At 41.5% G+C, this 19,725-nt stretch overlaps 1 protein-coding gene across 2 annotated transcripts in view; it reads right to left on the bottom strand.

Annotated features, from left to right (window-relative positions):
* Nucleotides 1-3,950: 3,950 nt before the first annotated feature.
* The window catches only part of LOC138853730 (uncharacterized), a 48,714-nt gene continuing 32,939 nt past the window's right edge, over nucleotides 3,951-19,725 (bottom strand). For both annotated transcript variants that reach the window (XM_070092085.1, XM_070092084.1), the window contains one exon: nucleotides 3,951-5,104. In XM_070092085.1, the coding sequence (XP_069948186.1) occupies nucleotides 4,852-5,104 (253 nt within the window). In that variant the 3' untranslated portion in view covers nucleotides 3,951-4,851. The remainder of the gene's footprint in view (nucleotides 5,105-19,725) is intronic.

A 19,725-nucleotide genomic window follows, 5' to 3' on the forward strand; every position in this document is an offset into this window, starting at 1 on the left:
TAAAAATAGATAAATACATGAGTGGGTGTGGGTGGGTGCGAGTTGGACCTAACTAGCCTGTGCTGCTGGGTCTGGTGCCGTGCTCCATCCTTGAGTGGAAGTGACCAGACTGGGTGGGCCATTGGGCTAATCCGCGGGGGTGGGTCATTGGGCTAATCGGGGGGATATGGACCTGCTCCGCATGGGTCAGTAGGCCTGTTGCAGTGTTCCTTCTTTCTTATGTTCTTATGTTCATCATCATTCAACACTTTGACCTCACTCACACATAATCACTGTTTTTGCAGAGGTGCCCAGATACAACAGTTTAGAAGCGTATATAAAGATACAACATAAAAAGTGACCAGAATTAATATAATAAACTCCCTATAGAATATAATATCAGGGCCTCAATTATACATATACCATCCTATTACACATCCCTCCAAACTGCCAATATCCCAAACCCCAGCTTTAAAGTGCAGGTATTGTACTTCCCATTTCCAGGACTCAAGTCTGGCTATATAAAAATAACCAGTTTCCCTGAATCCCTTCACTAAATATTACCCTGCTCACACTCCAACAGCTCGTCAGGTCCCAAAAGCCATTCATCTTCATTCACTCCTATCTAACATGCTCATGCATGCTTGCTGGAAGTCCAAGCCCCTCGCCCACAAAACCTTTATCTGCTCCAACCTTTTCGAGGACGACCCCTACCCTGTCTTCCTTTCCCTACAGATTTAAACGCTCTCCATGTCATTCTACTTTGATCCATTCTCTCTAAATGACCAAACCACCTCAACAACCCCTCTTCAGCCCTCTGACTAATGCTTTTATTAACTCCACACTTTCTCCTAATTTCCACACTCCGAATTTTCTGCATAATATTTACACCACACATTGCCCTTAGACAGGACATCTCCACTGTCTCCAACCACCTCCTCGCTGCAGCATTTACAACCCAAGCTTCACACCCATATAGGAGTGTTGGTACTACTGTACTTTCATACATTCCCTTCTTTGCCTCCATAGGTAACATTTTTTGTCTCCACATATACCTCAATGCAGCACTCACCTTTTTGCCTTCATCAATTCTATGATTAACCTCATCCTTCATAAATAAATCCGCTGACACGTCAACTCCCAAATATCTGAAAACATTCACTTCTTCCATACTCCTCCTCCCCAATTTGATATCCAATTTTTCTTTATCTATACACAAATAACCCGCATTCTAACATTAACCCGCATTCGACCATTAACAAAGTCACACTGTGACTTTGTTAATGGTCCAAGTCGGACCGAAACGTCGTCGTAAGCTTCTCTCTTTTATGTGCGGGTTATTTGTGTATCGTTCCAGTCACGGTATTGTGCCTTTTTTGTTATTTCTTTATCTAAATCATTTGATACCCTCATCACCTTACTCTTCTCTATGTTCACTTTCAACTTTCTACCTTTACACACACTCCCAGATTCTTCCACTAACCTTTGCAATTTTTCTTTAGAATCTCCCATAAGCACAGTATCATCAGCAAAAAATAACTGTAACTTCCCATTTTGTATTTGATTTCCCATAATTTAATCCCACCCCTCTCCCAAACACCCTAGCATTTACTTCTTTTATGACCCCATCTATAAATATATTAAACAACCATGGTGACACTACATTATTTACATTATTTATTTATTTATTTATAATGTCTGCTATTTCCCACCAATGCAGGGTTACCCAAAAAGAAAGAAAAAATTAATCATCATTCAACACTTTCACCATCATTCATACATAATCACTGCCTTTGCAGAGGTGCTTAGATACAACAGCTTAGACGTCCCTCCAAACTGCCAATACCACAGCCCAGAGGATTTGCACAGGGCTCAGAACTGGGGAATTTCTTGGCTAGTCATTAAAGAAGGGTATCTCACAGACACAAAGCCATTAAATAGCAGATTTTGCAGTGTGGCAAGGAGCACTGTCCTGCATAAAAATCTTACACCACACTGCATGAAAGATTCAGGCAAAAAGAAAACAGAGCAGGTCTAGTGATGTTATTACGGTTAACATTAGTAGAGACATTTTTTAGACTTTCCTGGGCATGCTTTTGGTGTGGGCCCTTCAGGGCAGAGGGGTCCCTTGATGTGGTATGCCCTGGTGGTTTAACGCTTAGTTTTGATTATAATAATTGACGTGGTATAGGGCTTATGATTCAAAGAATTTTAGACCTTTTGTTTACTTCCTCAGATCAAATTGATTATCCACCCCATGTAAGGCACTAGTAACTTTATTTAACAATGGTGCTGAATCATGACACTATTAATAATTGCCCACATCCCACTTTCAATACTCAAGTGACACTTAACATTGAATCATATATGATTTCATCCTATTATACAGGATCTTGCCCTCCACACTTCTACCCATTGATGTCTGCACCTCTTTTTCTATGCACTGCTGAATGACTCCTCATATAAGTTTAGCACTATTGAATGTAGCAACTCCTCTCTTGTTAATGCTTGTATATGAATATCACCTCTATAATACATAACCCAAAATGGCATTTCATTGATTTTTGGATGTCATTTACCATTTTCAAATTTGACATTATGGCAGGTTTTAGTAGCAAATGCTGTATAGCCCTTGTGGCTTAGCGCTTCTTTTTGATTATAATAATAATATTTAGTAGCAAATCTCTAGTGAGCTTAACGATATTAACAAAGTGCTCAGAATCTCTTCCCCTGAATGTAAAGGTTAGTGTTACTTTACACATTAAATGGTTGCTATCCTCGTGGAGGTTATAAGGGGGTAACTCAAATTTACACTTGCCTAATCATCATGAGGTTTGAGATCACACTTCCCGCTAACATTACTGTAGCTACTGTCATTTGTAGAAATACTATAATGACAATTTTGGAGTTGGTGTAAACCAGATGGATTTGCAAAACCACCCACAGTATCATGAAAACCAAAAGGTTCAAGGTAAGTGCTTATTGACCTCAAATGTACAGTAGGCAAGCCATAATAGGGCCTTTGTGTATTATATATACAAAACAAAATTATATAAAAAAATTTACAATCCAGCAAGACTTCCCATGCACTTTTTAATACTCATACCTAAACTATGCAATGATACCTGTATGACCCTGGTAGTTTAGTGCTTAGTTTTGATGACAACATGCAATGGTGCAATTTTCACAAGATATTGACAAGAACTTTGCCATGTTGCACTGAGCAATCCCACATCAGTTGAGAACTTTGTGTGTGAATATACTTATAATTTGCTAGATTGAAAAGAATTTTTCTCCATTTTCACTAGGAAGGAGCCTTAATAGTCGCAAGAGGGATCTTTGATAAAAGGAATTGAATGTCTTTTTTTTTTCATGAGATCAAACCTGATTGTCTATTTCCCTAGGTGCTGCATGATTCATATGGGTTTAATAGTATTCTTCCTTCCCCCATTTAAAATAACTTCCTTTTGTAAAATTTGTGAAGATAACAGGCTTTTACCAAAAAGTATTAATAATCTCCCATTTTTAATCCTACATACTATTCTTAGTATTCCCTTTGTTCTCCAGTTAACCCCAACTGTGTTAATTCAACACCATTGCAGGGGAGTGCCTTAATGCTTGTGAAAAAAACTCTTGATTCAAGGAATTGGAACTATTTTCCATTCAATTAAACCTGATTACCACCTATTATCAAGGCAATTTCTGATCTCTATGAGTTAGCTCCTTGCCATGATTAATATAATAAATAAATCAATATGAATGTTGTTAGCTAAAGCCTCATGGCCAAAATTCAGTGTCCCAGTAACATGCTTCACTACAAAAAGTTTTTAAATCTTTGTTATTCCCTTGATTAAGGCTAATGGAAATGGTTGATATCAAGAAAGGAGCATTGCTTTGTACCAGCACTCGTTTTAATAAGGTTTAAATCAACTATACTTGTAGAGTATTTAAAATCGCTTTAATTGCTCTGACAGTGTATATTATAATTGGTATCTATTTCTATTATACCCACCGTGCTGTTGTTTGAATACAGTTTCTTCAACCCTTCAAGGAAGGTTCCTTGATGTGGATAGAGGGTTTTTGATCCAAGGAATTTGTCCTGTCTTTTCCTTCCTTCGATTAAACCTGAATGCCTCCCATTCTACTTGGTGCTATATGACCTTTATGGGTTTAGTGCTCGTCTCCCCATGAATGTAATTAGTAGCAGTGTTTTTATATACAGTACGTACTTAGCAAAGCATTCAGTGGGACTAAGATGAGCACTGAATGAACTACATGGGTTTAACACTTAATAAATATTAGTTACATAAATAAACATTCACTAACGCTTGTGTGAAAAAAAAATATATATTCTGAAGCTATTTAGAGATGGAACAAAATAGGCTCAACAGGGTGTAAAATTCAAAGTGGAAGGAAGGAGACGTATAGGTTGTCCCAAGAAGCATGTTAAGCGATAGGGATTTGAAAATCCAGAGGGCATGTTACATTAAGTTTTCCATGAATATAATAATGTATCAGAATTATACAGTTATATTCATAACATAATGAACAGCTAAAGACATGAATTGGTTCTAAATTATGAAGAGCTAAGCTAGGGTAACCCATCAAAGCCAACTACAGTAGTGATATATTTTCATTGTATTCTCTCAATATTTTTAAGTAAGTAAAACAAGCAGTATGGAAACCTTTAATAGTGTGGGCACCAAGCTTTATCAAATAAAGACTTGATGAAGCGTGGTGTCCAAACAAAATGTCATTGCTAATAAAAGGTTTCTATGCTCCTTTGCATGTCTTACTCTGTGTTATTTTATACCACGTGTACATAATGTGTTTATGGCAAATTTATACTGGAAATATATATAAAAAAGTTCTCTAAAGTTGGAGCAGATGGTAGAGGGGGCCAAAAAGGATCAGGAAAGCTCGTCTTTGGTGTGTGAAAGGTATAAACAACCTTTCAGATGATGGAGCAGCAGAGCAAGCTTGGAGAGTCACATGTCTACACTTCTCTCTATGCACATCACTATAGGAGAGTGTTGCAGTCATCTTCTTAAGAAACACAGCCTCTAACTTGCCACAGGTGAGGAAACTTATCCTGTAGACGCAGCTCAGGAACTGTTCACGGATGCTGCCAGAGAGAAAATACTTCATCATCAATCTGGAGCTTATTTTAATAGTATTCCCTATTAAAAAAAATCAAGATATACCATATTGTGAAAGTGATAAGTTTTTTAAGGAGTATTAATTAAAGACTGAACTGATGACACTGCAGATGCTACAACGGTATCGATAGATGACGAAAGTTTATCACATTTACCGATGAAAAGTTGTAACTAAATTTTATGTTCAGGAGTTGCCAGTGTTTCGGTTCAAAATTGGAATTATCTGCTAGCTTTTAGTTGCATGACTTTCAAAGGAGGTTTTGCGATGCTGATGAAAAGCTCTTGATCCAAGGAATGGATTGCCCTCTCATTCCTTGGATCAGTCCTGAGTGCTTCCTATTTTCCAGGTACTAATGACCCTTGTGGGTTTAGCATTTAGCTATGATTACGAAAATATATGACCCTTTTGCGTTTAGCACTCCCCCCCCTTAAAATAAAATAAATAACTTAAAATTTTATCGGCTAATGCATTTAACTTGGTTTCCATGAAATTATTTTTGATTGTCTTGAAACTTTGTTTGCAGGTGTAAAATGCATTTAAAAGGGAAGATGACTAAATGCAAGGAAGCCTATATTAGTACAAGTACAAAGTATCCAACTTTGTACTTTGCCCAAAGGAAAATTTAGATTGTTTTGGGGCTGTGTAGATCCCATTTTTATTAAAGAAATTGAGATCTTGTTTTCTATGCAATGACATGATGACCTCTTCCTATCTTCCGATCATTGTCATGCCACCACTAATGGATCTTTCTTACAGCAAGGTTCGTTTTATTACTGAACTACTGTATGCCCAAATTTATTTTGACCCCTCAGGCATGGATATCATATAGTTGTAGCATGATTGACCCTCGCTGTATAGCCCTTGTGGCTTAGCGCTTCTTTTTTTTTTATTATAATAATAATGATTGACCCTCGTGGGTTTAGCACTTGGTTTTGATAATAATAATAATGTAGCATGAGGACTATTGTCAATTTCTTTAGAACCGAAAAAAAAGTATTGTTTTCCTTAACTCTGAGGAATTTAAAATATAAATATATATACATATGAAAACAATGAATTATTTTATGGCATTCTGACATCAGACAAATTTAAAATATACCTTGCCCAAATTACATTAGATTTATTTCTCTCTCCCCCCCCTCTCCCCCCTCCCTCTCTTCCCCCCTCCCTCTCTTCCCCCCTCCCTCTCTTCCCCCCTCCCTCTCTTCCCCCCTCCCTCTCTTCCCCCCTCCCTCTCTTCCCCCCTCCCTCTCTTCCCCCCTCCCTCTCTTCCCCCCTCCCTCTCTTCCCCCCTCCCTCTCTTCCCCCCTCCCTCTCTCTCCCCCCTCCCTCTCTCTCCCCCCCCTCCCTCTCTCTCCCCCCCTCCCTCTCTCTCCCCCCCTCCCTCTCTCTCTCCCCCCCTCCCTCTCCCCCCTCCCTCTCTCTCCCCCCTCCCTCTCTCTCCCCCCTCCCTCTCTCTCCCCCCTCCCTCTCTCTCCCCCCTCCCTCTCTCTCCCCCCTCCCTCTCTCTCCCCCCTCCCTCTCTCTCCCCCCTCCCTCTCTCCCCCCTCCCTCTCCTCCCTCCCTCCTCTTCAAGGAGGGCTCCTTGGCGTGGTGCAGAGGCTCTTGGTCTGAGGAATTAGACCTGTCGGTCTTCTTCCTCAGACCGAACCTAATTACCCCCCCAATCTCCTCTCCCTATCCCATCCTCCCCTTTTTCCTTTCCTCCTCCTCCTCCCCACCCCTCCCTTTTGCCCTTCCTCTTTTTGGCCTTTGGGATTTCTCCCACAGGCGCGCTAGTTCCTAGGTAGGGGAAAGGATACCGGGGTCCATCCCATTCCGTTGAGGTTCTTGGCGGTGGCGTAGTTTGCCGTGGAATCTGGATCGCCTGGGGATGTCCCGATCCCTCTCCGGTACCCGGAGTAGCTTTGGGTGTCTTTCGGGCGACGGGTGTATCTCTGGAAGCCATCTTTCGGATTCCGGGGGTGGTGGCCGAAGGAGGTATGCTTTATGGTGGATATCCGGCCACCCTCTCTTTTGTCCACTGAGGTAGCTCGGCAGATGTGAGGTTGCTATCCCGGATTGCTGGTTTACTGGCATGAAGGGAAGGGTATGGCACGGGTTCCATGCTGCATCTGCGCTACTAGCGGTGCTGAGGTCCTCTTGGGCGCGGAGGGAGATTTCCGGCCCTTTCATACCTCCTGGGAACTATTCCTCCCCGCTCCCCCCTTTTTTTATTCTTTTTTTTATTTCCTTTTCTTTCTTTTTTTTTCTTAAAAACAAAAAGCAAAGGAGTAACCTAACCATGGAGAACCCAATCCATGAACCCACTACCCCCGGGCCCCTTCTTGATACCGCACCCCATTCTGACCCTGCCTTGTTTTTAGACCACTCTTTGGACACTCCTGATGCCCCTGTACCTCTTGCTGGTGCTGTTTCCTCACCAGCTTCAGGTACCGGGGCTTCGACTGACTCCTTCGATTTGTCTGAACTCCGCTCTCCTTTGACTATGCTTCCAGCTTCTCCCTCTCGGGTATGGCAATTTTCGAATCGCCCGCCCATTTCACGCCGGACCAACTCTGGTCCTACTCCTAAACGCCAACGTCAATCTCCTTATGATGCTCCTTCGTTACCTTCCCATTCTACTCGGAAAAGACCGACATGTCATGCACTCCCTCTCCGCGCTCAGTTTCAGACCACACAATGGACTAAATTCTTTACTTTAAGAACGACTTCTTCTTCTGCCGACCTTTCTGACCATAGTATTGGCAAAGCGCTCCTGCGTCATGTTGGTAGAGATATTTCATTTCATGCTCTTAAGAGCGGTACGTGCATCGTCACTGTCCAGGATGCTACCCAAGCTCATGATCTTTCTCTCCTTTCGCATATAGATACTACTATCGCTATTGAAAAACATCTTTCTCTCAATTCTTGTAGTGGTACTGTCATTCTGCCCCATACGATAGTACAACAGAATTTCCAGTCATGTGGCAATGACATTCTTGAACAGCTGGAACTCCAGGATCTCCCAATCCTCAAAGTAGACACTTAGGTCCTTCCTGCCCATGGGCGGAGACGTTACCCTTTATTTTATTTTTATTTATTTATTTAGTAATTTAAGCATACAAACAAAGGTACAAAAAATACAGGTAAGAGCAGCATGCCAAAGCCATTTATATGCATAGCATTACGGGCTGGCTTAAAATTAACTTAAGATTAACTAAGCAATGATGAAATCAGTGATAAAACATTATTGTAAACAGATAACTATAAAGCACAAATGAGTATTACAAAGACAGGTCATATGGTTGCTTGCATTGCTGTACATTCAGTCGAGTGGAGTATTCTGTTAGGTAGTGTATTTAAAAAAATAATAGTTAGATTGGGTCCTAGGTTTAACATTTGTGTGATATAATTGTGAGTAACATATAGGATATACAATTTATAAGGTTCAGTTATTCAGTATTTATTTGGTTTTGAGTGAGTAAGTGATCTTTGAGAACAGACTTGAATTTATAAACAGGTAGTGTTTCTTTTATATTTACAGGTAATGAATTCCAGATTTTAGGGCCTTTTATGTGCATTGAGTTTTTGCATAGCGTGAGATGGACACGAGGAACATCAAAGAGTGATCTGTGCCTTGTGTTATGGTCATGTGTTCTGTTGAGGTTGGCAAGGAGACGTTTGAGGGGAGGGTTAATATCAGAGTTAAGTGTTCTATGTATGTAATAGGTGCAATAATAAGTATGGATGTTTTGTATGGTGAGTAGGTTGAGTGTTTTGAATATTGGTGGAGTGTGTTGCCTGTAGTGAGAATTTATCATCATTCTAACTGCAGCCTTTTGTTGGGTAATTAGTGGTCTGAGATGGTTAATTGTTGTTGAGCCCCATGCACAAATTCCATAGGTGAGATAGGGGTAAATAAGAGAGTGATAAAGGGCCAGGAGGGCTGACTGTGGAACATAGTACCGTATCTTCGATAGTATGCCTACAGTCTTGGAGATTTTCTTAGAAATTTGTTGTATATGTGTATGAAATTTGAGTCAATTATCGAGGTGGATTCCTAGGAATTTTCCCTCTGTTAGCTTTGTGATAGGTGATCCGTTTATTGTTATGTTAAGAGGTACATCTGTAGCTCTGTTACCAAACTGAATGAAGTAGGTTTTGTCAATGTTTAATGTAAGTTTGTTAGTCCTCATCCAGGTAGATATTTTCTGTAATTCGGTGTTTACAGTATTGGCTAGCGTGACTGGGCTCGGGTGAGAGAAGACGTATGTAGTGTCATCTGCAAAAAGTGTGGGTTTGAGTAATTGCGAAGCATTTGGTAGGTCATTTATGTATAGGAGAAAGAGAAGAGGGCCAAGGACACTTCCCTGTGGGACACCAACTGTAATTGGTTGTGCGGAAGAGCTTGCCCCATTTGCGTACACATATTGGCTTCTGTTGCTGAGGTAAGACTTGAGGTAGTTGAGGGAGTGCCCTCTAATACCATAGTGTGACAATTTTACGTGGAGCAAGTCATGGTCAACTGTATCAAAAGCTTTACGTAAGTCAATGAAGATTCCCAGTGGGACTTCTTTTTTCTCTATTGCAGTGTATATATGTTCTAGCATGTGTATAATAGCATCATTAGTATTTTTATTAGGCCTGAATCCAAATTGGCAGGGGTTGAGAATGTTTTGGGAGATGAGGTAGGAGTAGATTCGTTTATGAATTAATTTTTCGAAGATTTTTGAGAGAGGGTGTAAATTGGATATTGGCCTATAGTTATTCAACTCTGTTTGGTCTCCTCCTTTATGGATCGGGGTGACCCTTGCTATTTTGAGAACTGTAGGGAAGGTGGAGGATTCAATGGATTTGTTAAAGAGTGTTGCAATGATTGGTGATAGTACTTGTGACGCTTTTTTGTATATAAAGGGTGGTAAGGTATTTAAATTTCCTGCCTTGTTTTTCAGTGCGTTGATAATAAGGGAGACTTCGTATGGGTTAGTCGGAGCTAGGAACAGTGTGTTCGGGTAGTTGCCAGTGAGGTAGTCATTTGGTGGGGTATCTGAGCTTGGGATTTTATTGGCAAGGTTTTGACCTATAGTGGAGAAGAAATCATTGAGTCTGTTTGCTGTTTCTGTTGGTGGGAGTTGGGGTTCATCTGATTTTGCTAATTTTATTTCGCTATGTCGTGATATCTTTTTTGTTCCCAGAATTTCTGATAGGGTCTTCCAGGTCTTTTTTATATCACCTCGTAAGTTGGATAATCTGTTCTCATAATACAATTTTTTTGCCCTTCTTATCAGGCTGGTTAGGATTGACGAGTAACGTTTTGTTTGGTCTCTGGTTATGTGACCCATTCTGTACTGTTTTTCATATCGGTGTTTTGTATTTATGGATTTGAGAATGCTGGGTGTTAGCCAGGGACTGTTCAGTCTCTTAGCTGTCATCTGTTTAGTTTTTTTAGGGCAGTGCTTGTTATAAAGGTATTGGGTCTTTTTTAGAAAATTATTAAAACATTCGTCAATATCTGTATAGATTTCTAGCTCAGTGTGCCAGTCAGTGTTTGTTACTGCTGTTGTGAAGTTATTAATGGCTGCCTCATTGTGAAGTCTGAAGGTGACTTTAGTAGTGTCTTGGGGTATTTTACCAAGAGTTGTTATGAGGAAAGTAGGGTAGTGGTCTGTGGTATTATCTGTAATTATGCCTGATTTTAAAGGGGATATGGTGTTGGTCCAGATGTGGTCAAGTAGGGAAACACTAGTCTCTGTAACTCTTGTAGGTTTTGTTACTGTTGGTAGCAACATGCAGTTACTCATTGTGTTTGTGAATTCAGTAACGTGTGGGTCCTGGTCTTGCAGGAGATTTATATTGAAGTCACCTGAGAGTAGTAAGTGATCTTTGTTCATGCGTGCATCAATTATCATACTTCCTAGGTTTTGACTAAATTGGCTAATGTTTGATTGTGGAACTCTGTAAATGTTTATCACTGTGAGAGGTTTTTGTAGGTATTTGGATTTGAATTTAGCTATTATATATTCCCCATGTTCATCCCTTGTGCAAGTATTAGTGATACATTCTAGTTGGTCTGAGTAGTATATAGCAGTGCCACCCCCTTGTTGGTCTGGCCTACAGTTGTGTATGGCTGTGTAACCAGGAATGGCATAGACATCTGTAGTATCAGGCTTTAGCCAGGTTTCAGTTAGTGTAATGATGGACATATTGGCATGCAAGGAATTTAGTAATGCTAGGAGGTCATCATAATGCTTGCTTAAAGATCTGATATTGTAGTTAAAGATAGTTATGTTGTTGTTAGCTCTGAGAAGTGCCTTTGATTGTTCTGCTGTGTAGTAATTACAGTAACTGTTTGAATCATTTAAGTCATTAAATAAGAGGTTGGTATCAGGATCAATGCTTGTAATCATAAGATTTGTAGTGAATCTATAGTTATACATCTTGCAGTCAACCTCCATCTTGCCTTAATTGTAATGAAGCTCACCCTACGTACTCCCGCCGTTGCCAGGTCTACTTAAATGAACGTGAAATCCGTTGCCTCAAAGAGACAGAAGGTCCCCCTTATGCTATGGCAGTTACTCATCTCCACCTCCAAGGGAGACTATCCCGTGTTTCTTATTCTCGTGTTTCAAAACATCCCCCCACTTCTGGGGTCCCATCTTCTGCAGCCTCCTCTGTAGTTACCCCTCCCATAGCCACTCCGGCATCTAATCCTTTTGCTGTCCTTGGCTCTGACGTCCCGACTACAACTCAGTCTGTTCTCACATCTTCGCATCCTTCCTCACAAGCCCCAGTATCGACAAGACCTCGTACAACACCTAATACCAATCGCCCCTCTACTTCTCAGAAGTCCAAAAAATCCACATTACTCAAATCTTCTTTTCCCCTTCCTTCCCTTCTTCCACCTCCACACTTTACCTTTCCAGTCTCAGAGCCTAGTTCTTCCCCTCTCTCTGGCTCTATTACAAGTGTGGAGATTCACCCTCCTCCTCGTACTATGCCTTCCACCCCCGTCCCCTCCCAAGTTTCTCCCTCTTCTGCCACCTCCCAGGTTTCTGCCTCTTCTGTCCCTCCCCCCACACTTCATCTCCAGTCCCTTACACTCTTTCCTCCCCCTCTACTTTGGTACAGTCCATTACTGTCCCAATCTTTACTCACCCTCCCCCTTCTATCTCCAATATGGTCTCCCATACATCTTTGAATTCAGAAACACTTGAAGCCATTTCAGAATATATTGCAGAGACTAAACCTTCAATGGACACTGATTCACTTCCTGTTCCTTCTCTTCCCTCTCCTCCATCTTCACAACCCCATTCTTCGCAACGCTCCGTTCCTTCGCTTCTTGAACGTCTTCCAATGCCACCACACGTTGACTTTTCTAACCCCTCTAGTCTGTAGGTGCCTTTCCCTACGGATTCCTGGTATTTTCTTCATCGCCAATCATGGCCTATTTGCAGTGGAATATCCGCTGCCTCAGGGGTAATCGGGGTGAGCTTCAGATGTTGCTTTCCAGGTTCTCCCCTGTTGGTGCTTGCTTACAAGAACCAAAATTACACTCGGCTGTTTTCCAACCTATCTCAGGCTATAATTTATTGTATTCTTCAGATCCTTTCTCAGATGGGACCTTTAATGAGTGCCCTTCTTCTACACAATGATATTCCGTACTGTCAACTATTTGTCCATACTTCACTGCATTACACTGTTCTTTATATCTCTCTCCTTCTCGAGCATTTTCTATCCCAGATTTTACCTTTCTTGTTTCATCCTTACCACCACCACTTCTGTTACTTGGTGATTTTAACGCCCACCATTTCCTCTGGGGGGGGGTCTCATTGTGACTCACGTGGCATCCAGTTGGAGGCTTTTCTCGCCTCTCACCCCCCTCCATGTTTTAAATACGGGTACTCCCACCCATTTTGATCCTCGTACTCATACTCTCTCTTGCATCGATCTATCAGTCTGCTCTTCCTCCACTGCACTAGACTTCACCTGGTCTGTTCTACCGGACTTACATGACAGCGATCATTTTCCAATCATTCTTACTTCTTCCTATTCACCACCTTTCCGTAGCCCTCACTGGCAATTTGATTGGGCAAATTGGGATCTTTACTCACAACTCACTGCTTTTAGTGAGGTTCCTTCTTCATCCTCCATTGATGAGCTCCTACACTTCTTCTCGATGTCAGTTTATACCGCAGCTTCTCATTTTATACCCCAAACCTCAGGCAGGCATTCTCAGAAGTGCGTGCCTTGGTGGTCTCCTGCTTGTGCTCGTGCAGTACGTTTGAAATGTGCTGCATGGGGCAGGTACCGGTACAATAGAACCGCTGAGAGACTTCTTGATTTTAAGCAGAAGCGTGCGATCGCTTGCTGTGTCATCCGTGAAGCTAAACGCACTTGCTGGCGAGACTATGTTCCACCATCACCTCTGCTTCTTCTATGAGTGTAGTCTGGAAAAAAGTGAGGAAATTGAGTGGTAAATACTCTCCTGACCCAGCTCCTGTTCTACGGGTCGCTGGTGTTGATGTAGCAAACCCTCTCGACGTTGCCATTGAACTTGGCACACATCTTGTCCGTATTTCCTGGGGGCTCCATCTATGCCCCTCGTTTCTTTCCTCAAAGTCTGCCAGAGAGTTAGTACCCTTTGACTTTTCTTCTCTCAGAGAAGAACAGTAAAATGTGCCTTTTACACTTCAAGAACTGGGGGCAACGCTCTCAGCTTGCTGATCATCGACAGCTGGGCCTGATGACATTCATATTCGTATGTTACAACATTTACATCGGTCAGCCCTTGTAGTCCTCTTACACCTCTTCAATCTTATTTGGGCACAAGGAGTTCTTCCCCAGCTGTGGAAATCTGCCATTGTTCTCCCTTTCCGCAAACTGGGTACTACAGGACATGATGCCTCCCACTATCGTCCCATCGCTCTTACTAGTGCAGTTTGCAAAGTGATGGAACGTCTTGTAAATTGACATTTAATGTGGTATTTAGAGACACACAACAGTCTCTCCGCTAGTCAATATGGCTTTCGTAAGGGCCGTTCTACCATAGACCCCTTACTACGCTTGGATATGTATGTTCATAATGCCTTTGCGAATAATCACTCAGTTATTGCCATATTTTTTTGACCTTGAGAAGGCATATGACACAACTTGGAGGTATAATATTTTGGCCCAGGCCCACTCCTTAGGCCTCCAAGGCAATCTACCATCCTTCCTTAAGAACTTTTTAACTGACAGACATTTCCGTGTTCGAGTCAATAATGTTCTTTCCCCGGACTTCGTCCAAGCTAAAGGTGTCCCTCAGGGATGTGTTCCAAGCACAACACTTTTTCTCCTTGCTATAAATGACTTGACCTCTGTTCTTCCACCCAATATTTGGTCATCACTCTATGTTGATGACTTCGCTATTGCTTGTGCAGGCACTGACTGTCATCTCATTGCAGTTTCTCTCCAGCATGCGGTCGATCGTGTTTCCACTTGGGCCACCACGCATTGGTTTAAATTTTCAAGTACCAAAACTCACCAAATTACTTTCACTAGACGCTCTCTCATCTCCGATCATCCTTTGTATCTCTATGGCTCCCGTATCCCCGAACGTGATACAGTCAGGTTTCTAGGCCTTCTCTTTGACCATAGGTTATCCTGGAAAACTCATATTACCTCTCTGAAGGCAACTTGTCACAGCCGGCTAAACCTTCTTAAAACCCTTGCCCATCTTTCCTGGGGAGCTGATCATCGAACTCTGCTTCACCTACATTCAGCCCTCGTTTTATCGAAACTCGATTATGGTGACCAGATTTATTCAGCGGCCTCTCCTGCTACTCTCTCTAGCCTTAACCCTATCCATCACCAAGGATTACGTTTTTGCCTTGGTGCTTTTCGCTCTTCCCCTGTTGAGAGCCTCTATGCAGTAGCGAATGTTCCATCCTTGTCTGATCGCCGTGATGCCAATTGCCTTTGCTACTATGTACGCTCTCACGATCTCCACAATCCTTCCATTTATAGAATGGTCACCGATATTAGTAGACATTCTTTATTCGTTCGCCGCCCCTGTTTGCTCCATCCCTTTTCTCTTTGCCTACATTCACTCTTGTCTTCCCTTCAGTTACCACCTTTATATGCTCATGTAGCATCTCACTTTTCCCTACCCCCCTGGGAAGTTCCAGCTGTTCGGGTCTGTTCTTTCTCACTCCCGTGCTCGAAAGCTCAACTGCCTATGGTGGCTTCCCGCTCTCTTTTTCTTGATCACTTCCACTTCCATTCTCATGCCATCGCTGTGTACACAGATGGCTCTAAGTCTTCAGACGGCGTCGGGTTCGCAGCAGTGTTTCCGGACAGCGTCATGAGGGGGCATTTACTATCTTCGGCTAGCATTTTTACTCCTGAATTGTATGCCATTCTTGCAGCACTTATTCGTATCGCATCTATGCCTGTGTCTCAGACTCCCTTAGTGCTCTACAGGCTATACGAAAATTTGTTACATCTCACCCCCTAGTTCTCCGTATCCAGCTTTGGCTATGCCGTATCTCTACGAAGCATGAAGATATTATTTTTTGTTGGGTCCCTGGTCATGTTGACGTGCAGGGCAATGAACATGCAGACACTGCTGCGCGGTCGGCAGTACATGACCTACCAATTTCCTATAGAGGTGTTCCATTTCTGGACTATTTTGCTGCAATAGCTACCCACCTTCACACCCGTTGGCAATAACGTTGGTCAACTCTGCTTGGTAACAAACTTTATTCTATTAAACCGAGCATAGGTTACTGGCCGTCTTCTTGTCATCAGTGCCATGGTTGGGAAACCACTCTCTCCCATCTTCGCATTGGCCACACTCGTCTTACTCACGGGTATCTCATTGAGAGGCACCCTGTACCTCTCTGTGAGCAGTGTCAAGTTCCTGTATCGATTAGCCACATTCTGTTAGACTGCCCTCTCTATCAACGAGCACGCAAAATTTACCTCCAACGCCATCTTTGTTCTGCTACCCTTCTTGCTGATGGACCCTCCTTTAATCCTGACTCTCTCATTGACTTCTTGACAACAACTGATTTACTCCACAAACTCTGATGATGATACCTTACGCACTTCCCTCAGCCCTTTCTAGCTCAGTCTCTTGCTGCCCTTTACCCTTTCACCATCCACTGCTCCGCTGTTATCCGTAACCTATTACTCATCCACCTCCCTTTTGCCACCTGATGCTCTCGCTTCCCTCCTGCCCTGCAGCGCTGTATAGCCCTTGTGGCTTAGCGCTTCTTTTTGATTATAATAATAATTTGAGTGAGGGGGGTGTAAACCATCTGCTGAGTAACGTGAACGGGGAGACGCCATTTGTAATTTGTGGGCACTGGTTGTCATGGAAAATTCACCTAATAATCTGCCGTCTTTGTGGCCAAATTGGGGCTTTTAAACCTGAATTTGTAATAGGAACTCGTTTTAATGTCTTCTGCTGAAGAATTGGGACAAGAAATTTGCAGGACCTCAAGAATTACGTGTGGATGGCGGAGGATAAGGGATACGACCGTCACTCACAGGGAAGAGCACCATTAGCCCTTTCATTTAAATCTCTAACTGGCCAGTGTAGGGTCTAGGTGTCAGGCAGGTGGTGGTGTGATCCATGTACAGTAATTAAATGGTAAACGGTAATATGAATTTCTTTTGTGTACCCAGCAAGCCCAGTCATATACAGTCCACAACTTTGATTTACCAGAGTAGCTGGTCGGAGAAGTGGCAGATGCAGTTTAATATAGACAAATGCAAAGTTCTAAATGTTGGACAGGACAATAACCATGCCACATATAAACTAAATAATGTAGATCTTAATATTACGGATTGCGAAAAAGATTTAGGAGTTCTGGTTAGCAGTAATCTGAAACCAAGACAACAGTGCATAAGTGTTCGCAATAAAGCTAATAGAATCCTTGGCTTCATATCAAGAAGCATAAATAATAGGAGTCTTCAGGTTGTTCTTCAACTCTATACATCCTTGGTTAGGCCTCATTTAGATTATGCTGCACAGTTTTGGTCACCGTATTACAGAATGGATATAAATTCTCTGGAAAATGTACAAAGGAGGATGACAAAGTTGATCCCATGTATCAGAAACCTTCCCTATGAGGATAGACTAAGGGCCCTGAATCTGCACTCTCTAGAAAGACGTAGAATTAGGGGGGATATGATTGAGGTGTATAAATGGAAGACAGGAATAAATAAAGGGGATGTAAATAGTGTTCTAAAAATATCTAGCCTAGACAGGACTCGCAGCAATGGTTTTAAGTTGGAAAAATTCAGATTCAGGAAGGATATAGGAAAGTACTGGTTTGGTAATAGAGTTGTGGATGAGTGGAACAATCTCCCAAGTACCGTTATAGAGGCCAGAACGTTGTGTAGCTTTAAAAATAGGTTGGATAAATACATGAGTAGATGTGGGTGGGTGTGAGTTAGACCTGATAGCTTGTGCTACCAGGTCGGTTGCCGTGTTCCTCCCTTAAGTCAATGTGACCTGACCTGACTAGGTTGGGTGCATTGGCTTAAGCCGGTAGGAGACTTGGACCTGCCTCGCATGGGCCAGTAGGCCTTCTGCAGTGTTCCTTCGTTCTTATGTTCTTATATTGTAATTACAGCCTCTCCCCACTTAACAACGGAGTTCCGTTCCTAAGACCACGTCGGTAAAGGAATTCATAGCTAAGTGATGAGCATACTATAATGGTAGTGGGTTTGTGTCAACCATCTTTGATATTGGTTTAATGTCAATTTTGCACAATTTATAACTTTTCTGGTATATTTTTAAATGTTTATACAGTAGTGTACTGTATATTGTAGTAAACAGAATAGAGGAAATTTATTTTAATATACATTCATTAGGTATGCATACTGATCAAGAGAGCCCGTTGTAAGTCCGAGTCATTGGTAAACGAGTACATAGCCAAGTGAGGAGAGGCTATATTAATTTAATGTCAGGTCTAGCTTTTTGTGTGAGTGGTGCAGTGGGCATTGAGGGAGTTACAGTTCGGCGACTTACTGTGACTTTAGTCCCACTTATCTCATGTAATAATTTAGGTAATACCCTGTAAACCTCATGCAGGTAATTTACTCACAATAATAATAATTTAAGGTTTAGTACTTCTCACGAATGTAGTACTAGTAACAAAGCTGTTTAGACGAGGCATACTTGAGATATTTCGTGGAAAGTAATACTCCATCACTGTAAATAACACTAGTGAATTGACACCTACACACTCCAATAACAATACCAGTCTTCTAAGTAGGATATTCTGTTGCTGAAAGTTTGAAGCCGATTGAAAAATGCTTTCTCAAGTTATCGCACGGAAACCAAATCCTGAAATGATCTATCTTAACCATATGGCATCTGCATTACCGAAATACTACTATTGCCTTTCTCCAGTTACAGCATTCCTACTTAAAAAAATTAAGTTACTCAAAATGGAGCTCCTACGGATTTAGCGCTTCCCCCTTGATTATAATAATCAAAATGGGGCGTTATGTGTTAAACTTACCCTTGTACATTTAGCGCTTACTTTTGATTATAATAATTGTTATAAATGCTGTATGACTTGTGGGTGTAACGCTTAGTTATGATTATAATAATTTGTTATAAACAAAAGGCCGAGGGAAGGAAAAAAATGTCATTCACTATAATTAACCCTACGGGGATAGCAAATAATTTTACAAATGGGTAGCCTCAATCACTAGGAGACCCTGGTAGTTTAGAGCTTAGTTCTGATAATGATGATAATAATAATAATTCACTAGGTGTCTTGCCCAGTGAGAGAGGCAGTGTTGGGTGGACCAGTGAAAAGGGTGGACGTACGTGTGCTGCTTAGGACTAATGTCCGTACACACACCTGAAATATTAACATTCAAACTTTATATAGTAATGATTTAGACATTCGTGAATATGTAATAACCTATTAAATCAAGTAGTAGTTTAGTGGAAACAGAAAAGTAAGAGGAAAACAAGAAGTTGATGGGTGATTCGGTTCTGTGATACAGTAACAGTAGACATGTAGAAATGAAGATTATTATAGATAGCCCACACGGGTTTAGCGCTTCACGAACTAATGTAATACAATGCATATAAATATAGCTTCTGACTTTGCAAACGTCTTTGATAATGTGAACATGTGGTATTCGCCCACAAAATGCGTGCAAAAGGAATAACTGGAAAAGTGTGCAAATGATTTTAACTTTTCTCATAAGAGCAGTAATAGTAAACGAAGTGAAATCAACGGTTGTTATAGAGAAGTTATTCCCCAAGACATGATAATCGCCCTTCCTCTTCCTCATCCTCATTTCTGACATAGTGACATCCATCATTGCTGAAGATTCTAGAACCTATATGAAAAAAGTGGCATCCATATAAGAGACGGTGATTCCAGGTCAGTGATAATTTGTTTATTCATTATATAAATGTCAGTACTGTATGACCCTCTTGGGTTTGTCGCTTCCTTTTGATTATAATAATAAATTATATAAACGCAATAGGAAACTTACCCCAAGATTTATTGGTCTCGTGAATTTTAAAAATGAATTAGTTTCTTTAAATTTCCCATTTGTGTTGCATGCATTTTTTTTATTAATCTA

This window comes from Cherax quadricarinatus, chromosome 38, assembly GCF_038502225.1.
Source record: "Cherax quadricarinatus isolate ZL_2023a chromosome 38, ASM3850222v1, whole genome shotgun sequence".
In the NCBI taxonomy this organism is placed as follows: domain Eukaryota; kingdom Metazoa; phylum Arthropoda; class Malacostraca; order Decapoda; family Parastacidae; genus Cherax; species Cherax quadricarinatus.